Genomic DNA, 24,927 nt, shown 5'->3' with positions numbered 1-24,927 from the left:
GAAGACCATAAGGTGGTTGAAAGACAGGAAGTGAGCAAGAGTATGAAAAAAGAGGGGAAGAAATAAAAACACATGGAAATCCTGAGAAAATCAGGGCATAGCAAAACACAGCAAAGAGGGTGCTTTCTACTTTCATGTAGTAAATGATAGTAAATGACTCCTATTTGGTGAGTATCCAATTTAGTACTGCTGAAGAGTCTCTAACTTTTTATTATGAAACTTTTTTTTTTTAAAGAGTTTATTTATTTATAAGAGAGAGAGAGAGAGCAAGCAGGGGGAGCAGTAGAGGGAGAGGGAGAAGCAGACTCCCCGCTGAGCAGGGAGCCCAATGCGGGGCTTGATCCCAGGACCCTGAGATCATGACATGAGCTGGAGGCAGATGCTTAACTGAGCCACCCAGGCGCCCTATTATGAAATTTTTCAAACATAAATAAAAAGAGGGAGAAGCAGAGAGAGAACCCTATGGACCTGTTCTCCCAGCTTCAAGAAGAAAAATTTGGCTCCACTCCCAGTCTCCACCCCTACGTTGTTTTGAAACTAATCCAAGATGTCCTATCTTTTCACTGTAAATATTTCAGAGTATATCTCTGAAAGATAAGAACCCTTTAAAAAATTAAAAAACATACAATTCGACTATCGTATCTTTAAAAAGTAATAATTCTTCACTATCATCAAATAGTCTGTTTTAAAGCTATTTTGCAACTCTCAGCATATGTAGAATGAGGTCAAGTCCCTCCATTTATGCTTTATAGTGTCCTCTACCTTTTCTCCACACTTCTTATCACTCTTTCCCACTGTATTATTATTTGTATGAAGAGTTGATTGCTTCTCCACTGACTTTTAGTCCCTTGAGGGCAGGGGATTTTGTTCTCTAATACATCCCAGCACCTATCCCTCGAACCCAGTGCATGGCAAACACTCATACACACGTGTGGAATGAATAATGCACACATGAATACCAATGCTTTATTCAGAGTCTGGCTGATACTTAGTTCAGAAACTGGCTAAACGAGACTGGGTGGGGGGATGGGTGAAATGAGTGATGTGGATTAAGGAGGGCACTTGCTGTGATGAGCACCAGGTGATGTATGGAAGTGTTGAATCAATATATATTGTATACCCAGAACTAATATAACACTGTATGTTAACTAACTGGAATTAAAATAAAAACTTAAAAAAAAAAAGAAACTGGCTGAAACCAGAGTGACAGCCAGACCCATCCATCAGCCTGGAGGTCCCCCGTATTGCCTTAAAGAGCTTAATACTACTGATAGGCTCTTGTCATCATCAAAATAGCCTCTAGTTAGCATTCATTTGTATCTGAATTCCAGTTCTATACCTCTTTCTATACATCAAGAATTGGTTGATACTATACACCTGAAACTAATATTACACTATATATTAATTAACTGGAATTTAAATTAAAACTTTGAAAAAAAGGATTGATTCGGGAAGACTAACAGAGGTAGACAAGCATAAGACATGCAGAAAGCAGGACAGAAACATTAAACCAATAACACATGAATGAGATTGATGGTGAGGTATTTTCCAGGCCTAAAAGGGCGTTCGAGGGGCACCTGGGTGGCTCAGTCGGTTAATCGAATGCCTTCAGCTCAGGTCATGATCCCAGGGTTCTGGGATCAAGCCCCGCATTGGGCTCCTTGCTCAGTGGGGAGCCTGCTTCTCCCCTACCTGCCGTTCCCCCTGCTTGTGCTTGCTCTCTCGCTCGCTCGCTCTTGCTCTCTCTGTGTCAAATAAATAAAATCTTTAAAAATAAAATCTTTAAAAATAAATAAATAAATAAATAAATAAATAAATAAAAGGGCATTCGAGGCAGGCGTCAGCTAATGGAAGGTGTACCTACTAGCATTTGTAAAACGAATCAGTCTTACACAGTAGATCTCAGCTTAGGTTTGTTTTCCACATAACTGATCCAAAATTATAATATTTAAGTCTGACCTATAAGAAAAGTAAAATGAGAACCAAAATTCCCAGACTCTTACATAACAATAAATACACCCTTTAAAAGTATACTGTGCCAACAAAATGCAGTTAGTCCACATAGATTACTAGGATGTGAAGCAGCTGTGCCCTGCAGTTTTGATCAGGGTTAAAGCAGCAAAAAGACATATTTCCAGCTAGTCTTGTGGGCTTTGAGAGTATTAGCACCAGCAAGCTTATCTGATCCAAAGGCTAAAATTTCCTATTTTCTTTCCCCATTCCCTGCGTCAGTCTTCATCTTTCAGAATTTATCAGCTTTGAACACCTTGTAGGTGATCTTTCTGAAAGCTGACACAACCTGGAATATGATTTCCAGATTTCTTCATAATTAAAACAGCATGTGGTGTGTTTTTGGGTGCAACACGTTCGTGCCAGAAGTAGCCTTATAAATGGAGCTGATTCTGATCTCACTACAAAGACCAGTCTGCCCAAGGTGACCTACCAGCTGCCTGATTCCTTTCTTGATGCGTGTGTGTGCACGCGCGTGTATGTATTTTTCCCCCTGCTAAGGACAAGCTGTATCCACATTTTTTTTTCTAACCTCCCTTTGGAAAAGTACTAATCCCCCTTCTTTGGAAAAGAGCATATTAGCTTCCTGTGTATGAAGGGAGGAAGTAGCATATCCTGCAATATTCATGGTGCCCAGCTTCTGTCAGCCTTGATACTTGAGACATAACTTAATCTAATGAAAATTTATAGAGAGGTTTAGGAGATTGCCAAAACCAAACATACGAGGTATTGTTGGGAGGTCAAGTCCTGTGCACGTATTCCTAGCTGTTCTTCAGAACAGAGAGTAAATTAGATTTAGAAGGGCCCCTTGGCATGTCACCTTGGGAAACACCATTCAGCTGTTATTTACCTTTTGATAGTCAGTGTTTTCAAAGTGTTATCTAACAGTGTTTATTGAGTGCTACCATGTGCCAGGCATTGTGGTAGGTACTGGAGATTCAAAGAAAAAATAAGACTATTTCTTCTCCCAGAGGAATAGAAGAGAAAATATCCATGTAGTAAATCATATGTAGTAAATGTATTTTTCATTAAATTTTTGGTTTAATTATACAAACACACGTGCATATGTGTTTTGTGTATTGGATCTCAGTGTAAAGCATATTTCCTTGTGTGGAAAATAAAGTTTGAAAAGCACTGTGATAGAGGGAAATAGACATTTCTAGTGAAAGCCATAATGTGCAGAGGTTTCATAGTAGATATCTACAGAAGATTCATGAATGGGAATGATCAGTTTTACTGGAGGGATCAAGCAAGACTTCAAGCGGAATCTTGACAGCTGAGTTGGTATTAGCCAACCCCTGCAGGTGGCAGGGCAGGAATTGCAGATCCGCCCATGGCAGTGTGGGCCTAACGTTATGTGATTCTGACAAGCCTCCAACATTCTGCTCTGTGTTGGCTGGATTCTCCCCGGCACTTGGCCTGACATGGAGGAATAGAGACCATTCACTGTCATTCAGCATTTGGGGTTTCTGTTCCCAAGAAGATAAATCTGTATTTGAGATAAGAGTTTCAGCTATGGATCTGGGATCCATACCTCCCAACACCGCACACACCCATACACGCATGCGTGTGCACGCACAGCAGTTTAGAAGACTATGCTATTATTGCTAGGCTCTGCTGATGTACATTCATTAGTGCCTATCTGAGGATGAGTGCCTTTACATTTATCGAAACTTACAGAAACACTTGATCAAGTTAGTATATTATGGATACAACCCTGTAAAACCCAAGAGAGCCTCACTCAGTGAATGAACCTTCTCCTTATGACTGGTTTAAGATGCTGCATTTTAAATAATCCTGAGTCTTATTTTTATTTCAGTCATTCATTTCATTCCATTTTGAGCATCTATTAAGTGCTGGGTACCATGCTGGGCACTGTACACATAACAATGAGACTCAGTCCTTCTCATAAAGGAGCCTAGTTGGGGAGACAGGCAGCCGATGGGCATAGCAGGGGGAAGAAATGCTCTGATAGTGAGAAGCACAACGTGCTCTGAGAGCAAAGAAGACAGACCTGGGATCAGTGTAGGCTTCCTCGAGGTGGTCCTCATTGATTTGACTCTTGAAGAGAAAGTGGGAGTTACAGGCAAAGAGGCAGAGAAAGGAAGTTCCTGGAGGGGGAGCAGCCCAGGCAGGAGCTCCGAGAGGTGGGGGTGTGCCGTGTTCAGGGGTCTCTAAGTACACTGGTGGGGCTGCAGTGGAAGCTAATGAGGAAGAACGATCGAAAGGAGCACTGCACTAGCAGGAAAGGACTTCGAAGCCACAATCATATGAAAACACAATCATCCTGTTAAAAGCACACAGCAACTTCAGAAAACTCTTGTATCCTACAAGGCAACACATTAAATTACATTCTTTGGGCCTGAGCTGTTAATCTTGGTCAACCAAATACCTATCCTTGGTCTCTGAAAGCAGCCCACGGAACTCTTCTAGGAACCTGCCCCATGAACTGACCAGCTGCCAACATCGTGACAGGTCTTTGGGATATGGCAACGGTTTGCTCTAGAGCTGACTCACGGGTTCATGAGGGCCAACTGTGCACCTTTCTTTCCAAGTCAGTGCTCAGTGATCTTACTTTTAGTAGCTTGGAATTGATCACGAGGGGACTATTTACACTGTAGAAATCAGCAAATACTATACATCAGGGCTTTTTGTTTGATTGGTTCAGTTTGTTTTGTTTGTTCTAGAAGGCTCCTTGTTCACCATGTACCAGCCCACCGCTGGACATTTTCTTCCTTTGAAACTCCTAGCTGGAGACATTACTTCTTGCCTTTTCTCCTCCAAGGCAACCTCAGTTACCAAGGACCTTGCTAGAGTTCTAGCAGCAGATGAATGGAAGTAAAAGACCACATGTACATGATTTCAGCTATTATCTTTTCTACCCCTTCTGGTTTCAGGTTAAAGGAGATCCAAATGAGTGAGTATGATGCCGCAACATATGAAAGGTTCTCAGGTGCTGTTCGACGGCAGGTGCACTCACTCCGAGTCATCCTGGATAATTTACAGGTAATCCTCCAACAGTGGACTAAGAAAATAATCTGGGCCCAAAGTTGGACCCATCCCAGAACTATTAGAGAAAGTTATCCAAACCCTATTAAGCCAGTCAGAAAATATTAATGCCAAAATGTTTGAGTAAGACTGTGGATCACTCCATGGCCTTCTCAGGTGAGTTCTCCAAGGAAGAATATTTGACCCCACCTATCCTGTCCAGGAAGCAATAATTTGACCAGTAACCCTAGAAGACACTAGATTTCCTGATTTCCCTCATATAAGATCTATGAGCATCCCACCTTAACTAGAAATTCACAGATAGAATTCTCTTCCTACAAATCATTTTACTGTCATGGACTATAGAGACAGAAGAGCATTTTGGGTCATCCAGACTGTGCATTCTCTGGGTCTCCTGGCGTCTCCTCCTATGTTCCCCCTGCCCCTGCTTTGCCTGCCATTTTTCAGTTTTAGACCGTGGTTGTCTCAGAAGCAGTTAATACTTCTCTTGCCCCTTAAAATGTGGATTAAGATGCTTTGGTATTTCCCAAACAAAGATCTGCTATTTGGAGAATTTGCTTAAAAAAAAAAAAAAATCCATAGGCAAATTGTGTGAACAAAGTAACATGGAATGATTGGATTTTTTTCCAGTAAAAACACTCACTTTACTTTTTTCCAGTAAAGACACTCACTTTACCAGTGCTTATCACCCTGGGCATTGAGGGCAACTTCTGGGTGATCTCCAGGGCAAGGCAAAAGGTGAAAAAGAGCCAAAGTGGTTCACAGGAGATGAGGGTGATGAGAGGCAGTGCTCATGCTAAGACTGAAGAATGAGTGCTTTAGTCAGTCATTCATTTCTTAAGTTCTTGATGCACTCCAGACATTAGGGATAGAAAAATAAAATGCAGCCCCTGCCCTCAAAGAAGGAACTCAAAGACAAATAGGCAGATGACTTCTTAGATTCTATAGAGAAGTATGTGCACAATGCTATGGAATGAACGAAGAAGGGCTTCGTGGAGAATGTAATGCTTGAGTTCACACTTGAAAGATGCTGAGGACTTTCCAGATGGTTGAGGAGTCAGGGCATTCCAGACATAGGACACAAGATGTACAAGTGTAGGTTGTTCAGTGGGACTGCGAAGAGCCTGTGTGTGGTAGGGGACGGTGGCAAATGAGAAGGCCATCAAAACCACAGAGACCTTGGGGTGCCTGGGTGGCTCAGTCAGTTGAGCGTCCAGCTCTTGATTTCGGCTCAGGTCATGACCTCAGGATCTTGAGATCCAGTCCCATACCGGGCTCCACACTCAACGGGGCGTCTGCTTGAGATTCTCCCTCTCTCTTCTCTCTCTCTCTCAAATAAATAATAAATAAATCTTTTTTTAAAAAATCACAGAGACCAGATCACAATCTGGCCCTGGTTTCCATGATTACATGCAGACAACATTGAGTGTTACCCTGTGTACAAATAGGCCATTAGATTATTGGCAGTACCAGAGAGGAATGTGAGAACACATTTTTAATTGAAGGAATGAGAATCCTCATCTGGTATTAGTTCATGCCTTGATTGGTGTTCATTGGGCACCAGGCTTTAGTTACTTTTATAAACATCACCACATTTAATCCTCACATCAGCCCTTTAAGATAAATGATACTATGTTCACCAGATCAGCCAAAGGAAGAAAAGGTAGACCCACTACTATGACTTCTTCAAGTAGGACACCCATTAAGCCTGGGTTAAAGTTAAGGTTACCATTAAGGAATGACTTCTGCTAAAGCCCACAGTGATGAGACCAGTATCAGAAACAGTGTCCAGTTTTGCTTTCCATCCTCAAAGAGAGATGTGAAAGAAAACTGTGAAGGGCTCAAAGAAAAGAAACAAACACGATGGAAAACAAGAAATTGGCACCTATATAAAAACCATAAAGGGATCGGGGTTAATAACTTTCTAGATATCCTCAAATAGAGTAATTATTTCAAGGATGTTTTCTCTTCTTCCCTGGAAATCTGAAAAAGAGAAACTAGGCTTAAATAATAGCAAGAAAGAGTTTTAAGATACAAGAAAGGGAATAAAAATGATGTAATCCTTGGAGGAGAACCTAAAACGGATATAGAGCTACCATCTCTCCAAATATGCAAGCATTTTAATAATAGCAAGCATTTACTGAGCAATTGCCATGTGCCAGACATTCTACTAGATGCCTTACGTTATCAGCACCATTATCATGATCTCTTCCATCATCATCATTGTCATCAGCATCGTTTAGTGACTAATAGCACCAGCTCTGGAGCCAGACAGCCCGGGTTCTGTAAAATGCAATGACAGATAATAGGGCAGTTATGCAGATTGACTCAGATGATACATGCAAACCGTTTAAACAATGTCTAGCATGTAGCATTCTCTGCGGAAGAATTTTTTTTTTTTAATATTTTATTTATTTGACAGAGAGAGACACAGCGAGAGAGGGAACACAAGCAGGGGGAGTGGGAGAAGGAGAAGCAGGCCCCCTGCCAAGCAGGGAGCCCGATGTGGGGCTCGATTCCAGGACCCTGGGATCATGACCTGAGCCGAAGGCAGACTCTTAATGACTGAGCCACCCAGGCGCCCCTGCGGAAGAATTTGTTTCATCATTACTTCCCTAGTTTTTGCTAATATTCGTCAGCCTGGACTACAAGCCAGACACCCAGTCACATACTTTACATTCATTCATTGTGCTGGTGAATCCCTTATGATAACCAGTAAGAACTATTTTCTACATTTGATAGATAAGGAAGCCGAGGCATGTAACCCATCCTCACAGTCTTCTGAAATGTAGCTATTTTGTTCCCGTTTTGTACTGAGGGAACTGAAGAGTAGAAAGATGATGTGACTTGGCCTGGGTCATGTGGCTAGTGAAGCGGGTATCTGAGCCTGAAGCTCGGGTCCCTGTTATCTATTAGGCGTCTGTTATCCGCTGCCAGCTGTACGATTCTATAAGAAGAATCATTCTCACATAAACTCGTAAAGCATTTTGCATCATTATCCAGATGCCAACATAGCATTTTCAAGTGTTTCCCTCAAATCCGCAGAAGTGTTATTCTCAGGTGGGCCTTCTAGTCCTCCACGTAGACAGATAGTGCTAGTTAAAAACAGCTACTGGCCAAGGATAGACAGGGCCTCCGGTGGAATATGAGTCTTTAGATTGTAACCAAAACAAGAAGGCTTTGTTTGGTCCCCGTTTCGCCACCGTCTGCCCGTCCTGCGTGGCTCTGATTGACTAATAGCTCCCAGCTGTGTTGAGGTTGCTGTGTAATCCCAGTAACCATGGGTGTTTCCTTGGTGAACAGCAGAACGTCTGGCCAGGAACTAGCAAATCATCATTTGAGATGACTTCTCAAAGTACAGCTTCAAACCCACGCACTGATTCCAGGCGGCAGGGCTGAGATGTGAAGAAAGGGAATGTTGTTGTCACTCCTGTTAATATCTGCTTCAACACATGCGTCCGTTGCAACTCCTGGCCTTCCCAGTTAAGATAACCATCACTGGTGACCTCCCTTTGCTTCTTGACTGGATTCTATATGGGATATCCTAGGGTCCTGGTTATTGGACCTTTTATGAATCAATAGCAAAAATTTTCTTATTAGAATAGAGTGTCATAACTTCAATTATACTTGGTTCAGAATCTGAATGATTCCTGCATTCCCTGACAAAAGAAAATATCCGTTCCACAAAAAGCCACTGATTGTAATCATATCTTCTCTCCAGCATTTTGCTGATCTACAATCAGTAATTTCATTCTCAGGCTAAACTAAATTAGCCTTTCTCTGATTGCTTTGGCTAGCCTGGTATCTCCATGAACCAATAATTATGTTCTTTTTTTTTTTCCTTGAGTAATTCGAAATGAGCTTAGGCTGAGATAAACAGTGTTTTTGAACATTGATGTGTGACGTGCTTGGGCACTGAGGGCACAGAGATTCATGGGATACTGTCCCTGTCCTCAAGAAGGCTATAGATTTGAGGAGTGGGAAAGACGGGCACCCAAACAGATCATTTCAGTTGAGTATGGTAGGTGTCTAGGAAGACAGATGCATAGAATGTGGTGGAAGCCAGAGGAAAGGGATTCTAGGATAGATTTTTCAGGAAAGGATATACATGAGCTGGCTCTTGAAGGATACATGAGTATTCACCAGTTAAAGGAAAGTGAAACCAATGCCCCAGCAGAGAACATGGCATAGACAAAGGCATGACACTGTGCAGTCTCAGGGGTGAGCTGAGGGCTGATCTCCAGTGTGAGCAGGATTCCACTCAGCATAAAATGCACACAAGGACTTGGGGCTAAGAGGCAGGTAGGTGCCCGGCAAGGAATTTAGACTTTATTCTGAGCACCCACTTTATTCATATGTAAAGAACGGAAAGCATTTCCCCATTCCTTTTATTTAATTTATAATAACTGTATTTCATCCAGTAGACATTTGTTGAGTATCTCTTTTGCCTAAGATTTCTTTCCTTCAAAGACTAACTTAGGAAAGAAGATACATGTGTAGTGGTAGTAGAAGACACAATATGGTAAATGCCACAGTGGTATTTTAAATCAAGTACCGTGTTATGTAGACAAATGTGTGAGCAGTTTCTAGGCTGTGCAGTTAGGGAAAACTCAGAGGAAGTGCCGTTTGAGCTGGACCATGAAGGATGAGCATGGTTTCAATTGGTAACTCTTGCTAAGGATGGGGATGGAAGGACCGTCTTGACCAGAGCTTCTGCAGCCTGTGGAGAGAAGCCAGGTTTTTTTCAGTGACCGTGAGCTAATGCTTTTATAAAATAAAATAGAAATGAATTACTGAAAAAAAGATATAAAAATGAACATACAAGATACAAACCCATATTGTTTAATATTCGATTCAGAAAACAAAAAGCACTTTGTCATATTGCCATACTAGTTTTTAAATGCTTACTGTTCACTTCTGTAACTTATTTCATCATGGACCAGTGGTAGCTGTTTACTCACCAAAGGCAGTTTGCATAGCTCTGGTCTAGACAGAAGGAACCTATGAGCAGAGGAAGAAGCCTTGAATACAAGGATGTTTGGAGAACAACAAACAGTCCAGAAGGACAAGAGTTCAGAGTTTGGGGATGAAGCTGGGGGCAGTGGGTAGTAGGAGAAAAAAAGAGGGGAAGGTGAACCCCCAAGGGCCTTGAACACCATGCTAACTGTATTCCATAATCAGTGAGGAGTGTGAACGTGACTGAGAAAGGGAGTCGTATAGTTGTATTTTCTTTAGGAGGCTTCATAACCATGGAGAGAGAAAGTATCAGATAAGAGAGAGGTGGGGAAACCCGGAAATCAAATCATCAAAATTACTTTTGGTATCCAAGTAAGAAGTGATAAGAACCCGAGCCAGGGTAATGGAAGTGAAAATGGAAAGGATGAGACAGTTTGGAGGTAGGACGGGAAGACAGTGACTGATTGAATGTGAAGTGAGGGGAATGGTGAGGTTTTCAAGCCCTAGAGAACAGCAATAGGGAAGCCAGGAGGAGGAGGGGCTTGTGGAGAAAGCAAATGTTTGGTTTGGATGTTACCATGTTTTGTCACTCCTGGGACACCTACATAAAAATGTCAAGCATGATATTTGAAGATTTTAAGATGTGGCTCTGGAGTTCGGGGGCAAGGTTAGGACCGGATAGGTTGCATATCTGTAGACATACCTGTGTCTGCGTTCTTAAGGTCATCTGTGTAGAGCAACTGCCCAAGCCAAGAGAAAAGGTGTGTTGACTAAGGTGAGGGTACAGAGCAAAGGGAAAGGAAAGGTGGAAACAGCCACATCAAGGAACGTCTGCATTTTGGGGAGAACAGTAAAATGCCAGTTACTCTTTTTTTTTTTTTAATTATGTTAGGTTAATCACCATACATTACATCATTAGTTTTAGATGTAGTGTTCCATGATTCATTATTTGCATATAACACACAGTGCTCCATTCAATACATGCCCTCCTTAATACCCATCACCAGGCTAACCCATCCTCCCGCCCCCCCTCCCCTCTAGAACCCTCAGTTTGTTTCTCAGAGTCCATAGTCTCTCATGGTTCGTCTCCCCCTCCAATTTCCCCCCCTTCATTTTTGCCTTCCTGCTATCTTCTTCTTTTTTTTTTTTTAAACATATAATGTATTATTTGTTTCAGAGTTACAGGTCTGTGATTCACCAGTCTTACACAATTCACAGCACTCACCATAGCACATACCCTCCCAGTGTCTATCACCCAGACACCCCATCCCTCCCACCCCCCACCACTCCAGCAACCCTGTTTGTTTCCTGAGATTAAGAATTCCTCATATCAGTGAGGTCATATGATACATGTCTTTCTCTGATTGACTTATTTCGCTCAGCCTAATACCCTCCAGTTCTATCCACGTCGTTGCAAATGGCAAGATTTCATTCCTTTTGATGGCTGCATAATATTCCATTGTATATATATGCCACTTCTTCTTTATCCATTCATCTGTCGATGGACATCTTGGCTCTTTCCACAGTTTGGCTATTGTGGACATTGCTGCTATAAACATCGGGGTGCATGTACCCCTTCGGATCCCTACATTTGTATCTTCGGGGTAAATACCCAGTAGTGCAGTTGCTGGGTTGTAGGGTAGCTCTATTTACAACTTTTTGAGGAACCTCCATACTGTTTTCCAGACTGGCTGTACCAGCTTGCATTCCCACCAACAGTGTAGGAGGGTTCCCCTCTCTCTGCATCCTCGCCAACATCTGTCATTTCCTGACTTGTTGATTTTAGCCATTCTGACTAGTTACTCTTTTTAGCACCTGAATGGCTCATCACTCAGCACATGGCCTTAGTGGCCATGAGGGACAACTTCAACCAAGTGCAGCCTAGAAATACAGTCCTGACTTCCAGGCTGCTTGAGCACGGGCCTCTAACTCAGTCTTCACTGGACGACCATGAACATGTTAAAATAACAAAATGCTGCTAACAGTGAAAAACCATATGACAGGAGAAATTAGGGAAGAGTGCGAGTGACATGCAAGAAGCTTTGAAGAATTTGTGCTAAGTGGAGTGTGATGAGACCCTATGAATGACAGTACTAGTGACAACTCAAAAACCTCCCTAGGAAATAGCATTACCAGCCAGGAAGTACACGAAACCCAGTAGAGTCAGATTGGCCTCCCTTGCATGGAGAGGCGGCGAATGGAAGCCAAAAACCTCAAGCTGGTGAGTAGCAGATCACTTGACCTCCACGTTGTCACTGCCAAACAGCAGTTGGAAGCAACACCGAGAGCAGTGGGGGTGGGGAGACCTAGATTTTAGGCCGTGGATACAACAACCAGAAAGCCGGAGAAGAAATAACACCGGGACAGGGGCCAGACCAGCCTTAACTTATACTTGGCCTGAAGATGAGATCAAACAAATGCTAAGTGGCCCCCTTGCAATGGCTTTTCCAAACAAAGTAAGAAATGATGTGGAGATGAAGTTCTCACACTGGGACTGTCCACAGTTCCAGCTCCTTCCCTACTGAGTTCCTAAGCTAAGTAGTGTAGATTTAATTCAGCTAAGAGCATCTGTTTAAAATCTTCAAGGAGAACTCTGATAATAACAAAGTGGCAAGTCAGTGCAAGCAAGGAGAGTCTGTTCCCAATCTGTTCCTAAACAATTTTGTATAGCCGTCTCATCATTCAAGAGTAGGGACACCCAAGAACGAAATAACACGGGATCTAAGAGATGATTCTACAGTGAGGTAGAGTAACATGCATTCAAGATGTAGAGGAAGATGATGCTGCTGGGCTAGAGTATTTTCTTCCTAAAGCACCAGAGTTCTAGAAAACATCTGCTTTGTGTTCTCACAATTCAAAGAAACTTGAAGTATGTGAAATAAGACATGGATTTAAAAGAAGTCTGGCCAAGAAGCAAGCAGGAATAATAAGGGAGTTGAATGCAATAAGGAAAGATTATTTAAAAAAACTAAAAATGCAGTGCCAAAGCTGAAATCTACATTAAAGGTAGAAGGAACAGACTCAATCCAGTCTTAAGTCTAAGTACTAACGTAAGTGGAAACTTGAATTGTTATTCCAGACTGTAGCGGAAATAAGGAGATAAAAACCAAAAGAAAGTCGATCAATAAAAACAGAGCAGAGAGTTAACACACTGAGCCATGAGCCCTCCTGTTAAGTAGGACCTTGGCACATGGTGAGTGTTTAGAAAATACATGCTGAATGAGCCAGTGATATTCCCAAAGAGAACCTAAAAGAACACATAAACAATAATCAGAGTAATAACAACAACAACAACAAAAAACTGTACTGAGCTGAAGACAGTCGTAAGTCTATGGATGAAAAACACTTCACGGAGGACCAGGCGAAAGTCATCAAAAGAGATGAGCGCCTCACCACAACCTCACAGAACACTAACATTTCCAAAACAAAGAAAATATCCTAAAAGCATCCCAGCAGACAAAAAACAAGCTATTGTTAGATAAAAATTAATCTTATGTTAGTTGTCTCTGAAACATTGAATGCCAGAAGATGGTGACAGAACATCTGCAGAATTTGGGGGGGAGGGGGGAGTGGTGAGCCGAGAATTCTCTACTCACCAAAGTACGAGGAGACAGAAGACCCTTTCAGATATTCAGAGACTTAAAATATATGTCACTTAAGTACTCTTTTTGAAAGTAATTTTGAAGGAAATATGTATACACACATGTGCACACACATATACATATATAAAATAAGCACATAGGTTTAAATATTCCAGCCAATGAAGAAGGGAATTGGAATTCTTTAAGAACGGGAAATTCATGGTATAAAAGGACTCGCAATGAGCATCAGAATTAGTTAAACCCAGACTCAGCTCTAAATAATTGTGATCAATATGTTTCAAAGAAAACTCAAATATCAAGAATAAGGCTATGAAAAAAAGTGAACTTAATAATAGCAAGCGGGGCCTGAATTCTCATAGTATTTCACAAATTAAGCAAAAATCAAGAAGTCGATAGGAGGGATAGGAGGAAGCAGAAAGTGTGGTAATTCATATTACATGCGAGAGAGACAAATACTATATTTCATTCCCGAAAATAACTAGAGAAAGAGATGTTCAGTCAGGACTTTTAAAAATTTAATCATGCCGGTATTTTTTAATGCATTTGCTGCAAATTACTATGTGTTTTCGTAAAGACTCTTGTGCTTCCTGTGTGGAGAGGGGCCCACGGGGGCAAGGGGAGAAGCAGGGAGGCCAGGCAGGAGACCATGGCAGTGGCCCAGGCGAGAGAGAAGGTGCTTGTGCTGGGGATGGGATGGAAATGGGAAGAGACGGTGGGTACGAGGGAGCTGAGGGGATTTGCCGGGCACTAGACATGAGCTGTGGGAGAAAGAGGAGGTGAAGACGCCTGTAGGCCTGTGGCCTGACCAGCCCAAAGAATGGGGCTGCCCGGCTGCTTTTGCTGAGATGAGGATGACTTGGGGGAATGCAGGACTGGGTGGATCTAGGGCTCCGTTCGAACTGGTCAGTTTGTGGCACCTGCTATACATCCACACTGCCACGTGTGGTTCCGGCTCCTTGGAGGTAAAAAATACTGAATTCTTGAAGAACAGGCATCAAATTGCTTTTATTCATAAAAATGAATTATAAAATGACAGTACGTTGTGACTCAAAGTCGTAGTTTAGTTTCACATCAGCAAGCAGGAGAACAAACTCTTCTTTTTTTTTTTTTTTTTTTTTTTTTTTATTTATTTTAGAGAGAGAGAGATAGTGAGAGCAGGAACACAAGCAGGGGGAGTGGGAGAGGGAGAAGCAGGCTTCCCGCTGAGCAGGGAGCCCGATGCGGGACTCGATCCCAGGACCCCGGGATCATGACCTGAGCCGAAGGCAGACGCTTAACGACTGAGCCACCCAGGCACCCCGAGAACAAACTCTTCTAACGAGGGTGGTCTTTGTTAAGTACGTGAATCGGTATTTAACCTTGCGGCGAGATGTCACTTCAAGAAACAGGGAATCCCTTAAAATAGGAAGGTCTGTATCTTCTCTTCCCTGGGCAGCCCTGTTTCAGCATTTAGAGCACCTAGCAAACCTAACAGGTGTCTAGAAAAATATTTTTTGCTATGTCAAAATACTGAGAACCATTAAGAAAATGTTATATTGTTTCCACTGATTTATAATTTGTTATTTTCTAAATACTGTGCAAAAGTTTACCTTAATCCAGCATCTAATTTTTTTAAAGGTGCAGATTAATAGCATAAGAAGTATACGTTGGTTGAACATGGAGAAATGTTACAAATAACAGGAGCTAATGTTTAATGAAAGAATCACTGCTCCCAGGTATCCTCAGACATCTGCTTACATTTACTCATTCACACAAGAAGTATTTAGTGATGATCATCTATATGCTTTATTCTGTAGACTGTATGTGCTTTCTACAAAAATTGCTACTTAAATCTTTCTAATCTCCTCATTAAATAAATTCTGAAGGAATAACAGAAAATCAGCTTACTTGTAGAGTTTACAGGTAAAGGAAGTCCTAATTAACCACAACCCGGATAAGCAAAGACTTAAGATTAATCAGAATACTTTCAGTGCAGCAAACACAAGATCAAGTGTCACAAACCACGAGATAATTGGTTTTTGTCAAATGTCTTCCTCCTAATGTCCTCACTGCCGCAGATGAGTGTGGATGTACTTTCTGACTAACCAGTTATTTCCCAGAAAATAAATTAACCAGAATACGTCATCCTCTGAGCATTTCAGTTAGTCTAGGTGTTCTTTACATGAGCATAATAAAACCGTATTTCTTTTCTAGAAAGTCTGTAATGTAGATTTTTACTAGTGAAACCTAGCTTTATATATAATAAATTCTCATTAGTATGAACTTATTGAATAATCCAAAACAGATGGACATATTTATAAGAATACTTTACTTCATGCAATAGGAATATACTATAAAGCTCATTTTTGGACCTTTGTTATACATAAAAGCATATCTTTAAATGCAGTAGGAACTTACTAGTTAAGGAGGTATCTCAGTGAGTCCCATAAAATACACAGTCCATAATAATAAATATTTCTGTTCCAGCCCACAGTAAATTTTTAAAGCGCTCCCCCGCTTCAGCCCCTTGCCTCCAAGAGTATCCATTCTGACAGGCCTCTTCCTGTTTTGAGTTTCCAAAAATTGGTGGGCTGGCTAGATGGCAGACAATAAATTATCTGGCCATATTTATCTGCACGTTCTAGACTTGAAAACTAATGAATAGTGCTACTATAATAAAAATGTCTTTGTGCCCAGTAGCTCTGGATCAAAAGGCTAGTACATACTTCCACTTCTCAAAAACAAAACCTACTGGCTCATGTTCCCAAAAATATCAATGACCAGCAGAACCAAAATTCATTTTTCCACAGATAAAAATAAAAGGGAAGGGCATATGCTGTACACCCACCAGAATGGCTAACCATTTTTTTTCTTAAGCCATCAATATCAAGTGTTGGTGAGGATATGAGCAGATGAAACCTTTATCCTGCTCATGGGAATATAAGTTGGAAAAAACACTTTGGAAAGCTGTTTAGCAGTATCTCCTAAAGCTGAACGTATCCAGGGTTCCTGCCCAACAGAAGTACCCACACATCTGCTCCAAGAGACATGCTCAGGACCACTGCTGGCGGCATTATTCATCATAGCCCCAGAGCGGAAACAGCGCCATTGCAGAGTGGATAAATTGCGACCGAATCATAGGATTGGCTATCACAACAGCGAGCGAGAATAAAGAGGTGCCACACTCAGCAGCATAGGTAACCTGGCAGTAGTCATGCGCAGCCAAAGAAGCCAGACACAAAAGAGCACATACTGTGGGACTCCATTTTTACGAGGTCCAAAGCCACGCAAACCTAAGCCATGCTGGTGGAAGTCAGGATAGGAAGTTACCTTTGGCAGAGGGAGGGGAAATTCCAGAAGGAGCCCTGGGGGGGCTGTGGAGGTAAAGGTGGTTACATGGAGTGTTCACTTGCAAAGTTCATTGAGCTCTGCACTTAAGATGTTATGCACTTTACTTACAAGTACGCTGTACTTCAATTGTAAAAGTTGGCCCCCCAAAAAGGAAAAAAGGGGTAGCAGATTTATTGGAAAAAGCAGATTCCTTCCCTCACTCTCACCCCAAATTTTACTAAGTTCTTTTCTTCTATCACACATCATGGAAACAGTCTTCAACCTAGAGAGCACCTTGAGGGATGATAATCATATCTAGGAAAAGAAACAACATTGGCATAAGAAAATCAAGACCTAAAATCCCGAGCTTCTTCCATGATGGTGAATCCAGAGACAGCAGACAAATACACTATTCTTTTGTTGTTGTTGTTAAGATGTTACTTATTTATTTGACAGAGAGAGACACAGCGAGAGAGGGAACACAAGCAGGGGCAGTGGGAGAGGGAGAAGCAGGCTTCCCACGGAGCAAGGAGCCCGATGTGGGACTCAATCCCAGGACCCTGGGACCACGACCGGAGCCGAAGGCAGATGCTTAATGACTGAGCCACCCAGGCACCCCAACAAATATACTATTTTAAGGGAAAAGTAAGCATTTTATAATTCTGCAGCCTTCCAACCGTGGGCAATAATAGGTCCCCTAAAAAGGACCCCCTTTTATCATTTTTACTAATCATTAGCAGAATTCCACAGTGCTATTGGACCAGTTGTTACCAAACCTACTGAATCAAAAACTGCATTTTATCAAGATCCCTAAGTTACTTGTATGCACATTAAAGTTTGAGAAGTCTTACACTCCATAACTTGCAAGCTAGTCTCAAAGATGTATTTCATAAAAATATAAAAGGATATTTTTAAATCCTTTTGAGAAAAAAGAACTTATTTTTGTTTCAGATTATAAAAGTCATAAGTTCATTATATGAAAACTGGAGGGCGCCTGGGTGGCTCAGTCGGTTAAGCGTCCAACTCTTGATTTCAGCTCAAGTCATGATCATCTCAGGGTCGTGGGATTGAGCCCCATGTTGGGATCCACACTCAGCATGAGAGTCTGCTTGAGGTTCTCTCTCTCTCGCTCCCTCCCCATCCCCAGCTTGTGCACATGCATGTGCTCTCTCACTCGGAAGGAAGGAAGGAAGGAAGGAACAAGGAAGGAAGGAAGGAAGGAAGGAAGGAAATTGGAAAATAAAGAAATTAAGGGAAGAAAACAATATCACCCATAATTTCACAACCCCAAAATAACTATGACTTAATATTTTTGTTTTCTCCCACGTATTTTTCCTTGCATGTATATAATGTACATACATATACATTGAGATAATACTGTATGGACATGCTTTTATATGATTATCATGTAACATTTTACAGTAGCAATCAACTTTCAGTAAATTTTTATTGAACACCAACTACATATCAAGTACTGTTCTAGATGCTGCAGTTATGTAAGGGCTCTTATCCCATAAGCCTGACTTTCTACTGGAGCAGACAGATAATAGAGACAAAGAGGTAAATAATACATTTGTAAACAGTGATAAGTATAAAGAAAGTAAAACAGGGATGAGCTACAAAGTGGCACAGTGCTTTTTTTTTCTTTTTTTAAAGATTTTATTTATTTGACAGAGATACAGCGAGAGAGGGAACACAAGCAGGGGGAGTGGGAGAGGGAGAAGCAGGCTTCCCGCTGAGCAGGGAGCCCGATGTGGGGCTCGATCCCAGGACCCCGGGATCATGACCTGAGTCGAAGGCAGACGCTTAACGACTGAGCCACCCAGGCGCCCCTTTTTTTTTTTCTTTTTTAATAACCCATGCTCATGATCTTGGACCTCTTCCATTCCTTTAGGATTGACATGTACTTTGTAGCCTTATCAGAAACTGTGATGTGCTCTCCATTTACTATTTGGTTAAACTGAGAGTTCCATATTTTATTTAGTTGAATTACATATCACTAGAAACTGAACAGCTTCACTTGAACTTCTTCAACATCATTGCCTTGTCAACGCATTGATGAAATTTGGAAAATCAAGGCTTAATGGTAACAGTAGCACAGCTGTTACATGACATGTCACGTAATCTTGTTTCTGTTGTAATCCCATCTTCCTCTTAAACCCAGCCCTGGGTGCCGCTTTGATGACAGCTAATTACTGCTACCACATTCTCTTGTACTTTTCTGCAGTACTTATTTTCCCAGTCTAGACTGGTCTGTGAGGGTCTGTCCTCATCCAGTGCTCTGCAGTTTGGTATCTCCAAGAATCAGAGAACCTCAGGATTGAAAGGTACCTCAGTGTTCACCCCCAATTGCATCTCCCTGCATAAAGCATCCTGGAAACCTGAGGAATGATCCACTCCAAACATCAGGCATGATGGGGAAGGGAAATAGGAGCCAGGTCCCAATCACCGTTGCAGGGGAGGGAGCCTGAGAAGGCCAGCACTGTGTGGTCAAGCTTGTCTGTCTTGATCCATAGCCCAGTGAGAAAGGATTCTAGAAGACTCTGCTCACCCCTTCCTCCTACCAGCTGTAGCTGTGTATCTATCTCATAGAGTTCCATGAGCTCATTGAGCTATGCTCCAATGAATCCCATTTTCCTATAAGGTCATGGTGTTCTTACGAAGAACACACATTAGGGAAGAACATAGTTCCAAAGGGGCGCATGTAAGATAATTCCTGGAATTAACTGCCCACCAAATGTAATTTCTGTATGCTGGTGGCTTAGGAGTGTCTCTATTTCATGTTCACATTAATATATTTGTATTCAAATGAGGGAATTTTGCACAGTTTGCAGCAAGGGTATCAGGAATAAGAAATTAACATAGGTAGTCCTGCCTAGAGTTATAGTGTCTGGAGCTTCTTTGTGCAGTGGTTGGTCTGCCCCTAAAGGAGACACCGGCTGCCTAAAGCTTGGCTTTCTATTTTCAATGACAGTACTGTCCTGCAGCCGCCTCCAATGAAACAGTGATGGAAGTGTGCTTAAATTAATCTGGGCTTAGTTGTCCGAAATGTGTCTCACTTGGTGATGATGATGATGATATCCGCTGACATAGACTTCCAGGCTCTTCCTCAGCCAATCCCATGTAGTATCTCATTTACTCTTCATAAAAACTCAAAGTAGGAACTAGTGTTATCTTTATTTTAGAGTTGAGGACACTGAAATGCAGACAGGTTAAGTAACTTGCTTGAGGTCAGATATCTGATCATGAAGGGAGGATGGAGACCAGGCTCTCTGATCTTAACTACACCACTCTCATTTGCACTCACATGATCTTAACTACCACTCTCATTTGCACGCATACAAATATTTTAGCTATTCTTCCCACTTCTTAATGTAAATATAGTCATTGGCTGTAACAAACCCATGCCTTGATTTGGGATATTGTCATTCTTCATCACTTAACTACCATCTTGGTCCACCTGGCATAGTTATAAGTCATTGTGGGAAAGTATTATGTGGCCATACCTTTGGGAAAGTAATTCAGAAGATTTCTCTGACATGGGGGATGCAACATGTTCATGAACTATTACTTTCAGCTGTTTCCACCTGCACCATAAGTCACAGGGAATTCGAATAAAAAATTCTTTTTCCAAAAGGAAGAATTCTGAAGATCACATTTTCTCTGCGCCTGTGGTCAGTGTTAACAAGTTCAAGCTGATTATTTGGTTACCTAAGAAATTCGCCAGAAGTACCGTGACAGAAGATACATAAGAAATGTATCACCACTGCATTTCTGGACTGCGCACATCTCTCCAAGGGCTCATTTGCATACCTCTTTCCCATTTGTATGTGCTTTAAGTGAGTTCACTTTATCATCCCATGTGTTAAAACGATTAAAACTGACAAAATCTACCCAAAGGGCATTCTTTGTCAGCAGAGCAGAAAGCAGTCCATTGATGAAACTGTGTTCATGCAGAAACATCACTTATTTGAAAACATCCTGGGTGTGTTTCCTGTTTTTCATGCAGAAAGTATGTCGAGTACCCTCCAGAAGTCATTAAAATAAGGATGTGTGTGTGTGTCATTGTAGGCTAAAGGTAAAGAAAGACAGTGGCTAAGACACCAAGCCACAGGGGAGCTAGATGATGCCAAGATCATTGATGGGCTGACTGGAGAAAAAGCCATCTACAAACGCCGGGGTGATCTGGAGCCACAAGTAAGTAATGGTGAACAAGTAGCCTCCAGTCTGTGGAGTGCAGCCCTCTTTACAGACAAATGCTTTCTTGAGTTGCCATCTCTGTCAAAACACCAAAAACCCTGAATATGGCAACCCGATCTCCTGCCAGGGCCTCCCACCCGCAGAATCCACCAGAAGCTAGCAGCTGAGGGAGAGGCTGATGCTGTCCATGCAGATCAGCTCCTAGGACACAGAGCAGGGTGCCCCTGGAGGGGAAATGGAAGACAGTCAGTATCCATGAATCCTGGAGGGCTGTGCTGGTTAAAGCCCTAGAGCAATCTTGGTGGTCTTCTACTGTCCTGTGACTTCAAAGGTCTCTTCCCATCCTATACCTGAAGAAAATTTTAGAAAATAAGAAACTCTCCCTTGACTAATTCCAACATAATATGTAAAGCTTTAGACAGTCCTAATATTAAAATATCTGCAACAGAGTGGCAAACGTAAAATGGCAGTAGGTGAAATACTGCGTCTCTCCTCTCGGAGGGTTCTGTGATCTCCTGTGTCCCAGAATAACCAGAATTGCTGAGCAGCCGCTGAGAGCTGGGGGTGCAGTGACTGGTGGGGAAGGGTAGTCACTTAACTCCATTTTGATGTTTATTCAGAGAGGATCTTTTGGAAATTTGGGCAGTACTCACTTCTGTGTCATTGGCATGAGTCAACAACTGCGTTCCTTACTGACTCATCGCGGTCAACAAATGTGTTCAGATGTATCTGAATTGCAAGTGGTCATGGAAGCATATGTGGCGCTGTTCTTCATTTAGGCAGACTCAGCAAGTTTTTAAGAAATATACTGAATTTTGTCTGGAATCATTGCCCTCCAATACCCACACTATGTTTTGGAAATTACTAACCTCGCTCATTAGCTTTCATGCATGTCAGCGAGTGAATAATGACAGAATACTCTGGAATTTTTCTTCTTCCTTTTTTCCTGTAAGTAAAACTGACAAACATACTTTTGTTTTTAATTCTGCAAACTGGCAGGCATGAGTCCAAAATCAAACTGAAACTCAGAGGAGTTTCACATTTTGATCGACACTTGTTGCTCAAGTGCAGTTAGATGCTACTTTCATGCTGTAACTGCCGAGAAAAGTACCGAGGAGTAGTAATGCAGGGACTGGAAGGAAGAGAAACCCGAAAGCTTACTAATAACAGGAGACACTCTTTGAAGAAACATATTCCCTCAGTTCTTCACCAGACCCCGTCTCACATAACCTTGTTTTAGGAATCTGACATTTCTGGCAGGCTTTGTGGGAAATGATTGGCAGGTCACTACATAACAGGTAGGAATAAAACGGATGTGGCCTTCCAAAGTAACTCAGTCTTGCTAGTGTAACTGACTCCAAGGCATGACATGAAAATGACATGTTGGGGTTTTTATATTTCCAGATTATTATTTTTAAGAATAATAGCCTCAGTAAGGTTTTACTAGTCGAGGTTGGGCTTTGTAAGGACCATATTCGAAAGGAAAATCTTTCCCATATGGCCCCAACTACCAGCCCAAGTCTGAAATTCCATTTACTGAAATACAAACCTTGCCACCTGCCAGGACCGCCTTGCGCAATGCCGAGGCTACTGATCGGCCCACCCCGCGGCTGGCACTCTGGGGCCTCTGGAGACCCTCACAACAGCAACTAGGGATGGCTTTCTGGTTCACAAGGCTTTTCTGTTGCTCCCCCCCCTCAGCTGGGCAGCCCCCAACAGAAACCCAAGCGCCTGCGCCTGGTGGTTGATGTATCTGGCAGCATGTACCGCTTTAACGGGGTCGACGGCCGGCTGGAGCGCTCGATGGAGGCCGTGTGTATGGTCATGGAAGCCTTCGAGAACTATGAGGAGAAGTTCAAGGTATGGCATGAACTAAGAATGATGAGAGGCGTCACTGACCACATCTGCCCAAAAGTCACCCCGAGTTAGGGCATGATGATGGATAGGTGGGTGCAGGCTTCACCTGAGTGGACAAAAATCATCTCCTCGTCAGCTCACTTATCAGCATAGAGAAAGAGAAGCCTTTGTTTTATCTGCCTTAATCATCAGAAAATGATTTAAAGGACCAATTACTACCGAAGAAAGCACTGCCCTTTAGAAGTGTGTGATGTTAGTCATAATGTTAGGGGGAAAAAAACAGGCATTTGGAAGCACCACAAATCTCTTCCCCAAATTTCTGAGAGTCTTCCTCCTCATCCCCATTCCCACCACACCCCATTCCAGCCCCATCGCCAAGCAGACAGCCTCCCGAGGTTTGAGGACACCCTCAAAGAGCACTATTCTCAGCCTTGCTTTGCCTTTCCACGTGAGGGAGGATCACACAGTAATTGATGACCCCCCGACAATGAAGACGGCAACCCTGGGAGAAGTGCAGTCTCCCATTTAAACTACGTCCATTCTGCGGTTGCTCAATTTCTCTGCATCCTCCTTCAGAGGTCAGAGTGTGGAGAAGGGTTCCCCCATAGCCAGGTGACCGCCCAGGGTGAGTCCAGCAGTCCGCTCTTAATCAGCCACAAGAGCACCTGCACTCTGCCCTTACCAGAACCGATACCACGTCACGTGCGTGCTGTGTGGTTCTTATCAAAAGTGCAGTGGAGAGAAATGGTGTCTGTGCGGACGTGTGTAGTGGGTGCACGATCTACCCATCGGTATTCTAGATCGTATTCAGCATCACACGTGTCCTGCAGAAATAGGCAGTCTTAGATCATTATTTAGCTCGACGTCCCACTTATAGGATCACTGTCCTTAGACATGCCTGTGTGTTATGATGGAAACAGATCGATGGAACCCATCACGTCATTTACTTTAAGCCTGTTTTAGAGCTCCAGGCCTCCCAGGGTCCCTTATACGAAGCTGTACGTGAGAGATTCCTCTTAGAATGAAGTGGTAGGAAAAGGGGGCTTTGGTCAGGGAGTGCTGGGGTTACCGGGCTCTGTACAAGTGCAGGATGCAAATACAAATAGGATGTGGACTTTCCATGTAGGGAGCAGCTTTGTTTCCCTTGAAGAACGGGATTGCATGTCCCCCTGTGATTCATGAAAACCATGGAACTGTTCAAGATTCTCTCGTGGTTTTAGTTGCCAGAAACTCAGAGCCAAACTCAAAGGCCAGCTGTGACAGCTTTATGGCCTGTGGCTTGTGCCCTGGTATTCAGCCTTTTCCTTCCCTTGACCCTCGGTCCCTTCAGATGTAAGTTTTTCTTGATTTTGATTTTTTACTTTTTTATGTTTTATGGTTTTCTAGAAAATATTTTAAAATATTTTAGATCCTTTCTAGTAGGAGTGAGTATAATTCCTAAATTTCTTGGACCACAGACAACCAGAGGGTAATTAAACATTCATCCACCACATCTGCATAAATCTCACTTAATGCTTTAAAACCCTTGGGTTCTGCTAATATTTGGATCAGCCCATCTGCCTCTTGTGTGAATCCTGAAGGTCAGTGTTCCTCAGCTTCCTTTGAGTTATATGGAGATGTTGATCCATTATAGATCGTAGCAAACATACCACTATTAAAATTGGCATACATATTCATATTAGTGAGAATAAAATTTCCAGTTAGAAGATTTCTGTGCCTTTGAGAACGGAACTGCTCTAACAGGTGAAACTACGTCTTCTAAGTTTTTAGAAAGATTTTTTAGGAGTTCACCAAGAAATCGGTTGACACAGCTCCTCGGGAAGGGTAAAGAATTAGAAGGTGGAAGGTGGCAAAGGTAATAGGGGTTCAGAGAGCCATTTCCACAGCCTGCAGGGAGATGGTATGATTATCATGGAGTGTGCTGAATATTTCATTCCATCTCACACAGCAGAGTGTGCAGAGAGATTGAGATTTGTCCAGTTCT

General features: G+C 42.4%; 1 protein-coding gene across 5 annotated transcripts in view; it reads left to right on the top strand.

Annotated features, from left to right (window-relative positions):
• VWA8 (von Willebrand factor A domain containing 8) overlaps positions 1-24,927 on the top strand; it is a 348,712-nt gene that overhangs the window by 307,597 nt on the left and 16,188 nt on the right. For all 5 annotated transcript variants that reach the window (XM_078070311.1, XM_078070310.1, XM_078070309.1 and 2 more), the window contains 3 exons: positions 4,908-5,016; positions 20,958-21,083; positions 22,788-22,946. In XM_078070311.1, coding sequence (XP_077926437.1) covers positions 4,908-5,016; positions 20,958-21,083; positions 22,788-22,946 — 394 coding nt within the window. The remainder of the gene's footprint in view (positions 1-4,907; positions 5,017-20,957; positions 21,084-22,787; positions 22,947-24,927) is intronic.

Source organism: Halichoerus grypus, chromosome 4 (assembly GCF_964656455.1).
Source record: "Halichoerus grypus chromosome 4, mHalGry1.hap1.1, whole genome shotgun sequence".
Classification (NCBI taxonomy): Eukaryota; Metazoa; Chordata; class Mammalia; order Carnivora; family Phocidae; genus Halichoerus; species Halichoerus grypus.
Note: the sequence above shows the minus strand (reverse complement) of the source record. Positions and strands in the feature narration are given on the sequence as shown.